This window comes from Cetorhinus maximus, chromosome 8, assembly GCF_964194155.1.
Source record: "Cetorhinus maximus chromosome 8, sCetMax3.hap1.1, whole genome shotgun sequence".
Lineage (NCBI taxonomy): Eukaryota > Metazoa > Chordata > Chondrichthyes > Lamniformes > Cetorhinidae > Cetorhinus > Cetorhinus maximus.
The window spans coordinates 57017207-57029803 of record NC_135886.1 but is presented as its reverse complement, the minus strand read 5'-3'; the positions used below and the strand labels follow the sequence as shown (position 1 = coordinate 57029803).

Below are 12597 nucleotides of genomic sequence, written 5' to 3'. Positions count from 1 at the left end.
CTCTCTCCCCTCTCCCCTCCCTCTCTCTCTCTCTCCCCTCTCCCCTCTCCCCTCTCCCCTCCCTCTCTCCCCTCTCCCCTCCCTCTCTCCCCTCCCTCTCTCCCCTCTCCCCCCCTCTCTCTCCCTCTCTCTCTCCCTCCTCTCCCTCCCTCTCTCTCTCCCCTCTCCCCTCCCTCTCACTCCTCTTCCCCCTCTCACTTTCTCTCTCCCTCCCTCTCACTTTCTCCTTCTCCGTCATTCTCTGTATCTTTGCTCCACCTTTCTGGGCGGACTCTGCTCTGTCCCTTTAACGTTGTGCCGGTTCGGGAATGCTCCACTCCTGTCCCGCATTCACCATGGGCAGTGTTTCGGGTGGAATGAGGTGCATGAAGTATCTGCTCTTTACATTCAACCTCTTCTTCTGGGTGAGTGACTGAGGGACAGCGGGAAGGGGACAGATAGACAGGGAGAGGCGACAGACAGCGGGACGGTTAGAGGAAGGAACGGAGAGAGATGGAATTGAGAGAAAGATGTAGCACCGAGGGCCTCTATTCGGCCCATCGTTACTGTGCTGGCTCTTGGAAAGAACTACCCAATTAGCCCCCCTCCTTCCCCAAAGCCCGTAATGTTTCGTTTTCAATAGTTTTGTCAATTCTCTTTGGAAGTTATGATTGAACCTGTTCCCCGCGCCCTTTCAGGCAGCACATTCCAGATCACAGCAACTCCTCCTGTGCATTATTGTTTCCTCGTGTTCGCTCTGGGTTTTTTTTTTAACAAATTACCTTAAATCTGTTTCCTCTGGTAACCAAGTAGTATTTACAGTTCAGAAACACCATTCCATCCAACAGCTGGGAGCCAGTGTTTGTGGTAACTACTCTAGCCTATCACTGAAAACTGTTTCTCCTTTATTAAAACTCTTCATCATTTCGAACATCTTTATCCACAGCAAGTGATTAGCAAGGCAAATGGAACGTTATTGTTTATTACAAGATGAATGGAATATAAAAGTAGGGAAGTTTTGCTACAATTGTACAGGAGTATTATGTACAGTTTTGGTCTCCTTATTTAAGACAGGATATAAATGCATTAGAGTCAGTTCAGATAAGGTACATGTGACTGATTCCTGGGATTGGGAGGATTATTTTATGAGGAAAGGTTGAGCAAGTTGGGCCTGTATCCATTGGAGTTTAGAAGAATGAGAGGTGATCTTATTGAAACATATAAGATCCTGAGGGAACTTGACATGGTAGACGCTGAAAGAATGTTTCCCTTCATGGGAGAGACTAGAACGAGGGGACACAGTTTAAAAATAAGGGGTTTCCCATTAAGATGGAGGTGAGGAGATTGTTTTCTCTGAGCACCATGAGTCTGTGGAATTCTCTTCCCCAGAGAGCGGTGGAGGCAGGGTCATTGAATATTTTTAAGATAGCTAGATTCTTTTTTAAAAATTCATTTACAGGATGTGGGCTTCGCTGTCTGGGCCAGCATTTATTGTCCATCCCTAATTGCCCTTGAGAAGGTGGTGGTGAGCTGCCTTCTTAAACCATTGCAGTCCCTGTGGTGTAGGTACACCCACAGTGCTGTTAGGAAGGAAGTTCCAGGATTTTGACCCAGTGACAAGTGAAGGAACGGCCGATATATTTCCAAGTCAGGATGGTGAGTGGCTTGGAGGGAAATTTCCAGGCGGTGGTGTTCCCATTTATCTGCTGCCCTTGTCCTTCTAGCTGGTAGTAGTCGTGGGTTTGGAAGGTGTTGTTGAAGGAGCCTTGGTGCATCTTGTAGATGGTACACACTGCGGCTACTGTGCGTCGGTGGTGGAGGGAGTGAATGTTTGTGGATGTGGTACCAATAAAGCTGCTTTGTCCTGGATGGTGTCAAGCTTCTTTAGTGTTGTTGGAGCTGCACTTATCCAGGCAAGTGGAGAGTATTCCATCACACTCTTGACTTGTGGCTTGTAGATGGTGGACAGGCTTTGGGGAGTCAGGAGGTGAGTTACTCGGTGTACGATTCCTAGCCTCTGACCTGCTCTTGTAGCCACAGTATTTATTTGGTTAGTCCAGTTCAGTTTCTGGTCAATGCCAGGATGTTGATAGTGGGGGATTCAGTGATGGTTATGCCATTGAACATCAAGGTGCGATGTTTGGATTCTCTCTTGTTGGAGATGGGCATTGCCTGACACTTGTGTGGTGAATGTTACTTGCCACTTGTCAGCCCAAGCCTGGATATTGTCCAGGTCTTGCTGCATTTGAACATGGACTGCTTCAGTACCTGAGGAGTCGCAAATGGTCAAAGGTTATAGGGGGTAGGCGGAATGTGGAGCTTGAGGCCACAATCAGATCAGCCATGATTTTATTGAATGGTGGAGCGGGGTTGAGGGGCTGAATGGCCTACTCCTGCTCCTAATGTTTGTATGTATGTATGTATGTATCTGTTGTTAATCTTCTCCGCTTCAAGGAGAATGATTGAAACTTCTCCAGCCTCTTTATATAACTGAAGTCCCATGTCCATGGTATCATTCTAGTAAACAAAAACAAAAATACCTGGAAAAACTCAGCAGGTCTGACAGCATCTGCGGAGAGGAGCAGATGCTGCCAGACCTGCTGAGTTTTTCCAGGTATTTTTGTTTTTGTTTTGGATTTCCAGCATCCGCAGTTTTTTGCTTTTATTATTCTAGTAAATCCCCTCTGCACTCTCTCTAAGGCCTTCACATTCTTCAGCCTTGTCTTTTGCTGGGCTCCTCCATCGTAGAGGATGGGGATATTTGTGGAGCCTCCTCCTCCAGTGAAGTGTTTAATTGTCCAAGTGGTGTTCAACATGGGGGAGAACTGATTCATCAGTGGAGGTTGTACATTCTATTTATCTGTTTTTATTATCTATTTTTATGCTATCAGAGATGAGTCTGGGGAAGAGAGTTCCACAGATTAATGACTGTGAGAAAAGATTCCTCCTGATCTCTTCACGATTTTGAACATCTTGATCTACAGCAAATGATTAGGAAGTCAAATGGAATGTTGTTTATTGCAAGGGGAATGGTATATAAAAGTAGGGATGTTTTGCTACAGTTGTACAGTGAGTTGGTGAAATCACATCAGGGGTACTTTGCACAGTTTTGGTCTCCTTATTTAAGAAAAGATATAAATGCTTTAAACTATGTTCCCTAGATCTAGATTACCCCCCCACAAGGGGAAACATCCTCTCAGCATCCATCCTGTGAACTCCTCTCAGGATCTTATATGTTTTAATAAGATCACCTCTCATTCTTCTAAACTCCAGTAGATACAGGCTCAAACTGTCTGACCTTTCCTCATAAGATAACCTCCCATCCCAGGTATCAGTCAAGTGAACCTTGTATGACCTGTTTCTGACGCATTTCAATCGTGTCTTAAAAAAGGAGACCAAAACTGTACATAGTACTCCAGATGTGGTCTCACCAACAACTGCAGCAAAACATCCCTACTTTTATATTCCATTCCCGTTGAAATAAACAACAGTATTCCATTTGCCTTCCTAATCACTTACTGTACCTGCGTACTAACTTTTCCTGATTCAGGACACCCAGATCACTCTGTACCTGAAAGTTTTGTAATCTCTCTCCATGTAAATAATATACTACTTTAAATAGTATGCCACTTTTCTATTCTACCTGCCAAAGTAAACAAGTTCACACTTTCCCACATTATACTCCAGCTCTCAAATTTTTGCCCAAGCACTTAATCTATCTATGTCCCTTTGCAGACTCGTTATGTCCTCTTTTCAATTTACTTTCCTACATATCTTTGTGTCATCAGCAAATTTAAGAATACATTTGGTCCCTTCATCCAGGTCATTGATATTGTTTATAAATTGTTGAGGCCCCAGCACTGATCCCTGTGGCACTCCACTAATAACAGCCTGCCAACATGGAAATGACCTGTTTATCCCTACTCTCTGCTTCCTGTTAACTAACCAATCCTCTATCCATGCTAATACGTTACCCCTTACACCATGAGCTCCTATTTTGCATGGTAACCTTTAACATGGCACCTTATTAAATGTCTTTTGGAAATCCAAGTACAGCACATCTCCCTTTATTCACCTTGCTTGTTACTTCCTCAAAGAACTCCAATAAAGTAGTCAAATATGATATCTCTTTCACAAAACCATGCTGACACTGACTCTGCCTGATTATATTGAGATTTTCTAAGTGCCCCACTATAACCTCCTTAATAATAGATTCCAACATTTCCAAATGACAAATGTTAGGCTAACTGGCCTATAGTTTTCTGCTTTCTGTCTCCTTCCTTTCTTGATTAGAGGTGTTACATTTGTGATGTTCCAATCCACTATGGCCTTTCCAAAATCTAGGGAATTTTGGATGATAACAACCAATGTATCCATTATCTCTGCAGCCACTCCCTTTAAGACCCTAGGATGAAAGCCATCAGGTCCAGGGGACTTGTCAACCTTTAGTTCTAATAGTTTTCCCAGTACCTTTTCCCGAGTGATTGTGATTGTTTTAAGTTTCTCCCTTCCATTTACCTCTTGATTTTCAAGTACTCTTGGGATGTTTTGCACCTTCTGCAGTGATGACTGATACAAAATACCTGTTCAATGCTTCCACCATTTCCTTAATTCCCATTTTTAATTCTCCAGTTTCACCCTCTAAGGGACCAATGTTCACGTTACTTACTCTATTATTTCTAAAACTGTAGAAACTCTTACTACCTGTTTTTATATTTCTTGGTAGCTTTCTCTCATACTCTAATTTCTCCCTCCTCATTTTTTAGTCATTCTTTGCGGTTTCTAAAATCTGCCCAACCTCTGACTGACCACCAATCTTTGCAGTATTCTACACTTTTCTTTCAATTTGGTACTATCCTTAACTTTCTTAGTTAGCTATGCATGGTGCATCCTTTACTGAAAATCTTTCTTTCTCACTGGAATATATATTTGCTGAGAGAATTGTTACATTGCAGAAGAAGGCCATTCAGCCCATCATGTCTGCACCAGCTATCCCAATGAGCAATTCACCCAGTGCCTCTCCAGCCCTCTCCCCATAACCCTGAACATTGTTCCTTTACAGATAACAGTCTAATTCCTTCATGAATGCCTCAATTGAACCTGCGTCCACCACACTCTCAGGCAGTGCAGACCTTAACCACTCGCTAAGTGAAGAAGTCTTTTCTCATATAGCTTTATAGCTTCTTTTGCCAATTACTTTCAATCTGTGCCCTCTCGTTCTTGATCCTTTAACCAGTGGGAACAGTTTCTCTCTATCTACTCTGTCCAGGCCCCTCATGATTTTGAAAACTTTTATCAAATCCTCTCTCAGCCTTCTCTCCTCCAAGGAAACAGTCCTAACTTCTCCAATCTGTCTACATAGCTGAAGTTCCTCATCCCTGGAACCATTCTCGTGAATCTTTTCTGCACTCTCTCCAATGCCTTCACATCCTCTAGAAAGTGCAATGCGCAGAACTGGATGCAGTACTCCAGCTGAGGCTGACCTCATGACTTCTACTTTTCAACATAACCTCCTTGCTCTTGTACTCTATGCCCCTATTAATAAAGCCTAGAATACTGTATGCATTTTAACTGCTCTCTCAACCTGTCCTGCCATCTTCAATGATTTATGCACATATACAATCAGGTCCCTCTGCTACTCCACCCCTTCTGGAGTTGTATCCTTTATTTTGTATTGTCTCTCTATATTCTTCCTACTAAAATTAATCACTTCATATTTCTCCACAGTGAACTTCATCAGCCACCACTCCACCCATTCCACCAACTTGTCTATGTCCCTTTGAAGTTCTACATTCTCCTCCTCAGACTTAACAATTCTTCCAAGTTTCATATCATCCACAAATGTTGAAATTGTGCCCTTTACACCAAGGCCTAAGTCATTAATATATATCAGGAAAAGCAAGTGTTCCAACACTGACTCCTGGGGAACTCTACTACAAACCTTTGTCCAGTTTGAACAATATCCATTAGCCACTACTCTGCTTCCAGTCAATCAGCCAATTTCACATCTATGCTGCTACTGCCCCTGTTATTCCATGATTTATAACTTTGTTCACAAGTCTGTTGTGCGATATTGTATCAAAAGCTGTAAGTCCATGTACAGCACATCACTAGCATTGCCCTCATCAACCCTCTCTAACTTCTTCAAAAACTCCAGCAATTTAGTTAAACATGATTTTTCTTTAAGAAATTCATGCTGGCTTTCCTTAATTAACCTACATTTGTCTATTAATTTTGCCCCTAATTATTGTTTCTCGCTGTTTCCCCACCACTGAGGTTAAACCGACTGGTCTATGGTTGCTGGGCTTATCTTTACACCATTTTTTGAACAAGGGTATAACATTTGCAATTCTCCAGTCCTCAGGCACCACCCCTGAGTCTAAGGAAGACTGAAAAATTATGGCCAGTGCCTCCGCAATTTCCACTCTCACTTCCCTCAGTATCCTTGGATGTTTCTCACCCGGTCCTGGTGACTTATCGATGTTTCGTATAGATAAAAACAAAAAACTACTGCGGATGCTGGAAATCCAAAACAAAAACAGAATTACCTGGAAAAACTCAGCAGGTCTGGCAGCATCGGCGGAGAAGAAAAGAGTTGATGTTTCGAGTCCTCATGACCCTTCAGCAGAACTGAAGTTCTGTTCTGTTGAAGGGTCATGAGGACTCGAAACGTCAACTCTTTTCTTCTCCGCCGATGCTGCCAGACCTGCTGAGTTTTTCCAAGTAATTCTGTTTTTGTTTTCGTATAGATAACCTATCCAATACCACCTCCTTATCAATTTGAAACCTTTCAAATGTCTGAAAGACCTCCTCTTGCACCATCGCCCAGATAGCATCTTCTTCCTTGGTAAAGACAAATGCAAAGTATTTAATACCTCAGTTATGCCCTCTGTCTCTATGTGTAAGTCCCCTTTTTGGTCCCTAATTGGCCCTACTCCTCCTTTTACTATTTATATGTGAGTTATGAGAGTTATGGAATGTTTCCTTAAATGTCTGCCGTTGTTTATTTACTGTTCTACTTTTTAACCTATTTTCCCAGTTCACTTTAGTCAACTCCATACTCATACCCTTGCAATTGCCTTTATTAAGACCCCCACTTCTCACCCTCAAACTGAATGTGAAATTCTATCATGTGATGATGACTGTTGCCTAGAAGCTCCTTTACTATGAAGTGATTAATTAGTTTTGTTTCATTGCACATTAGGAGGTCTATAATAGCCTGCTTCCTAGTTGGCACTAAAATATACTATTCCAAAAAATTCTCCCAAATGCACTCTATGAACTCATCCTCCAGGCTACCTTTGCCATTTTGATTTGTCCAATCGATGTGAAGATTAAAGGCAGCACAATTATTTCAGTATCTTTCTTGCTGCCTCATTATTTCATTCTGTATACTCTGTCCTATAACGTAGCCGCTGTTAGGGGCCCATAAACGACTCCCACAAGTGACTTCTTACCTTTGCTATTTCTTATCTCTAACCAAACTAATACTACATCTTGATCTTCTGAACTACAGTCATCCTTCACTACTGTACTAATTTCATCCTAATTAACAGCTACCCCACCATCTTTTTCTCGTTTCTTGTCCTTCCAGAATGTCAAATACCATTGAATATTTAGGTCCCAGCATGGTTACCTCACAAACATGCCTCAGAAATGGCGATCAGGTCATACATATTTATTTCTATTTGGGCTATCAATTCACGGTTTTGTATCCTTTTTAAAATTCATTTTCAGTCACAGAAAATTGGATTGCCCCCAGATCGTGAACTAGACTCTCTAATTAAAAATGCTTATTTTTTATGATAAACCTATTTTCAGTTTGATAAAACTGCACCATTAACACTTTTAAGTATATCAAGTGTTGAGAAAATATAATTCACAAATCATATGTTTTAGAATATAATTTTTAGTTTTAGAAATTAAAGTGAAAGATGTAAGATAAATGAAAAAGCCTGGTTAAGAAATTGATAAACAACTCTAATATAAAGGAAAATCAAACAAGTGGATTTAATAAACCCATGTTTATTTTACAAAAAATAAACAATGGGTGACCCATCTCTGGACTTCTTCGTGGAACAGGGAGTCTGGAGAAGGGCAAATACATCCATTCGAAATAGAAAGTAATCATATGGGTTACAGAATCAGAGAATTGTGTTGAAGTTAAAATAATTTGTTTGCATTTCTGCTTGAACACCCCAAAGCTTGCCACATAGCCATGGAGATAGTCTATGAGTGTTAGGAGGTTCCTTTGTTTAATGTATCTGAGATGGTGGCTGACAGAAACTAAAAGTTCAGTTTGGGAAATCAAGACAGTTGCAGCTTTACTGTGCTGTAGGCTGCACCTCACTGGATAGAGAGAGCCCACAGGAGGTGAAGCTTAATTCATAATAATTCAGTTTGGATTTCATGAGGGCAAAAGCAGCTGGAAGATTTGATCTAGTTTACAGCTAGTGGAAGAAATCCACAGTGGTCCTCATAGAGCCTTTTTGTAGAAAGCAGTCAGCAGTGTTAGTTTGGAAATCTGTGGCAAAGTAATTGAGATCTGCTGGCAATCTAAACAATTAGCAGTGGCATCTGTAAAGAAAAGGTAGAGGGTCACATAGTCAAAAAACTAATGGAAGGGCCTCTATAGAATCTTATGTCCAAGGATAGCTGAAATACCAAGGAGAATTAAAGTGAATTCTGGAGGGCTATGGCATACTTTTGATTTGGTCTCTGGAGAAGTGAATTCACTTTCAAGATTGTTGGAACGTGTTTGGGAATTCTTGATGGGGGGAGTACAAAGTAAAACTGAGTTCATAATATATGAGTTGTAAATGATAGTGTAAAGTTAATAGTGCTTTTTAAAATTAATTTTGATATACAATAAAGTTTGTTTTTGCTTAAAAATGTGAAATCTTGTGGCATGGTTCTGTCAGTTAATTGTTAGATGTTAGGAATATTTTATCTGCCATGCTACTTTTTGAATTTGTAACCCATATTGCCAATGGAGTTCTACAACCCTTTCTCCAGATTCTCTGAGTCCATGAAGAAACCCTATGGGCAGAATTTTCTGCCTGTCAGGCGGGCGGGCCTGACCCAATCGCCGGCGGGCAGGGAGCCAATCCCCACCAGAGAAACAGGCCCCGCTGCCATTTTATGTGGGTGGACCAATTAAGGCCCACCCAGCATGACGTCCGGCGGGAAGCGCTATGTGCTTCCTGTGCGGGCGGGGAGGATTCCCCAAAAGTGAGAGTGTGCTCTTTCACGCATGCGCATGAAAGAGCGCATATCTCCCTGAGGCTAAGTGCTGCCTCAGGGAGATCGCTTACACTTTTAAAAATATTAAAAATAGAAAAAAATAAATTCCCTAACATGTCCCCCTCATGTGACAATGTCACATGAGATGAGACATGTTCATAATTAACATCATAACTTTATTAAAAATTTAAAAACCCTGGATGAAACCTCATCCCGCCGGTGGATGAGGTTTCATGTTTTATCTGTTTGCCGCCGGGGCTCCTGGCCTGCCCACCAACCTTAAGGTTGGATGAGCAGGTACACTAAATACTTTAATTGATCTGTCAATGGCCTCAAGTGGCCATTGACAGGTCGGCGAATGCACAGCTGATTTTGCTGCGCCCCTGCCTTCCTGAAAATTTACATGGGGCGCGGTGAAGTCGGGGGTTTCCCCCGACACCATCCCGTGTCATTTTACATGTCGGCGAGCGGGCCCCACCCCCTGCTCGCCGACAGCAAAATTCTGCCCTATGTTTACAAAGCTGCTTTCAGATTCCTTTCAACTGGAAACAATAAACATCATTTAAATCCTTTATTAAAGGGCAGATATTTTGACTCCTTTGTGCTCAGATAGAAGACCCCCTATTGTTTACGGTTTTCACACTGTTAACTCTGACCTTGAAGATAAGTTCAATTTACCTTCTAATTGTAATAAACCCAGGTTTGTTTGCATTTACGTCAGAGTTATTATCAGTTTCCCAATTCCATTCATTTTACACTCCTAAATTCCTAAAACTGAATGTTATATTCTAAAACATAGAAACCATGCACCAGATTTTTGCTTCAGTCAGGAAGGGCAACAGATATTGGCCTTGTTAGTGACACCCCCATCCCATGAACAAATCAGGAAATCTCTTTAATGTTGGTATCTTCTGTTTAGTTAACTTTAATTTTAATCTTCAATATCAAATTCATTGCTCTGATTATTATTATTTCTTTACCACTGTCCTTTGGTTTACATCACTCATCACTTTATTCCACCTGTTCTACTCAGCAAATTCTCTCTTACCTATTTTTAGCAGATTTACCATGCACTGTTTCAGCAGATATTGCCTGAATATACAACTAGAAGTACACTTATTACGACACACAGTCAACTGCCAGCTGCAATAACTAACACTTCATCAAGAATCTGCTTGCAGTTTGAGTGGGGAATGAGAGTGAATGAAGGAAGAGAGACTGGAACAAATCTTCTTAGGCAGTCCCTTGGGATTGATGATAAATTGCTTTCACTCCAGTTCGATGGGTTCTGAGATGGCTGAAAAGTCCAATGTGCAACAGGCAGACTTTGTTGCATGTGGATCAGGTGGTACTTGAAGGTTTAGGTCGATGGGTTGTTGGGAGGTTTGTAAACTCTCTCTGATGCCTCAATTTCACCTCTACACATTCCCAATGAAGTCTCTCGAAATGTTCAGTGCCTTCCCATATAAACCATTTTGGTCGGTCACAAGCCAGGGTCTCCCATGAGTTGGCGGGGTTGTTTGACCTCTTCAGGGATGCTTTGAAGACATCCCTAAAGCGTTTCCGCTGTCCTCCTTGGGAGACTCCTGGTGTAACCATGTTCTGAGTAGAGCAGTTGCTTCAGGAGTCTGGTGTTAGGCATACTAGAGGAGCTGGTTTTGAGTGACTAGTGCCTTGATGCAGGCATGTTAGCTTGGGAGAGGACTGCTGTTGGACTCCTTTCTTGCCACCCAATTTCTCCAGTGCTTTAAGGTATCTGCTGTAGGTTGTCTGAGTCTCTGAAGTGTACAGGAGTGTGGAGATCACTGCTGATCAGTAAACCATGGCCTTAGTCTCAGGTTTGAGATCCTGATCCCCAAATACTCTCAATCTCAGTTGGCCGAAGGCTGAGCTGACACATTGGAGGTGATGATGAATTTCACCATCTATGTCTGCCTTTGTCGAGAGGAGGCTCCTGAGATGCAGGAAGAAATAGAGAGAGAGAGGCATGGGGGTGAATGGATTGAGAGTGAGGTCTGGGAACAGAGAGAGGGTCGGGAATGGATAGAATGGATTGAGGGAGAGAGGCTATGGAACTGACAGAGAAAAGAGAGAGGGAGGGACATGGGAATGGATAGGGATGGATTGAGAGAGAGGGGAATGAATGAATAGAGAGAGACATGGCAGAACAGGCAGAGAGTGAGAGTGATGGGGAATGGATAGAGAGGGAGTGAGAGTGAAACAGGAGAATGAGGCAGAGAGAGGGGAGCAGAAAAACAAATAGAGGGGAATGGAGAGAATCAGAGGAAGGAAATGGATTCAGAAATGGAAAACAAGTGGAGAGAGAGAATTGAGAGACAACATAGAAAGAGATAGAAAGAGGGATAAAGTGGGACAATGTGAAGTGAGTGCTTTTATCCAAAATGGCTCTGTAAAACATTGCACAGCTTTCATTGTGTACAGTAATTCCTCTACAAACTGTGTTCAATCTGGGATGTTCTGAGACCCTTCCCCTGGAACAGTGATTTCAGGATAGGCTGAGGGAGACAGGGAGTGAGGAATTCCAGCTAGGAATGTCTGAGACAGCATTTCGCAGGCAGGGAGCTGGCAGTGAGCTGTAGGTAACTAGATTAGGAAGTGTGGAATAGCTCTGTTCCTGGGTCAGGGACTGGGAATAAGGGGTGGCCTGTTCTGCTATGTTTCTCTCTATCCACTGTGAGAAGGTGTGGAGTGAAATTAATACTTTGTTTGTTTGTGGCTGACACCAGATCGTAAAATTTGCCAGATTCTTTAAGCCATCTGTCTGACAGGTGACTCCAGTGGCACTCTACGCAGCTGACCCCCACTGTCTCGGTGCCATCTAACAAGCCCCTTCATTGTACTGCCCCATCATGACACTGTCAGGGTAACCCCCGAGGGGCAATAAACGTGGCCAGCTGGTTGTTGGGGTTTTCTTGGCTCTAACCAATAAGTCAGAAGGGTAGGTGTTAGAACATCACAAGTTCTCAATTTTAATCGCTCATCAGCATCAAGAAATACAAAAACACACTGGCAAATGATGAATTGAAAATTAATACTGCTGAGGAGGCACTATTGAAACCACCAAACACCTCCCTTTGGAACCCAAACCCCTCATCGAGCTTCTCCCTATGAGACCCTAACCCATTATCAAACCCCCCTCCCGAGACCCCAACCCATTATCAAACCCCTCCCTCTGAGATCCTAACCCATTATCAAACCTCCCCCGAGACCATAACCCATTATAGAAACCCTCCCTCTGAAACCCTAACCCATTATCGAACCCTTCCCTCTGAGACCCTAACCCATTATCGAACCCCTCCCTCTGAGACCCTAACACGTTATCGAACCCCTCCCTCTGAGATTCTAACGCGTTAT

At 42.5% G+C, this 12597-nt stretch overlaps 1 protein-coding gene across 1 annotated transcript in view; it reads left to right on the top strand.

Annotated features, from left to right (window-relative positions):
- Positions 1-265: 265 nt before the first annotated feature.
- The window catches only part of LOC144683657 (tetraspanin-2-like), a 262207-nt gene continuing 249875 nt past the window's right edge, over positions 266-12597 (top strand). Inside the window, exon 1 of the mRNA XM_078546908.1 lies at positions 266-404. Within this exon, the coding sequence (XP_078403034.1) occupies positions 309-404 (96 nt within the window). The 5' untranslated portion in view covers positions 266-308. The remainder of the gene's footprint in view (positions 405-12597) is intronic.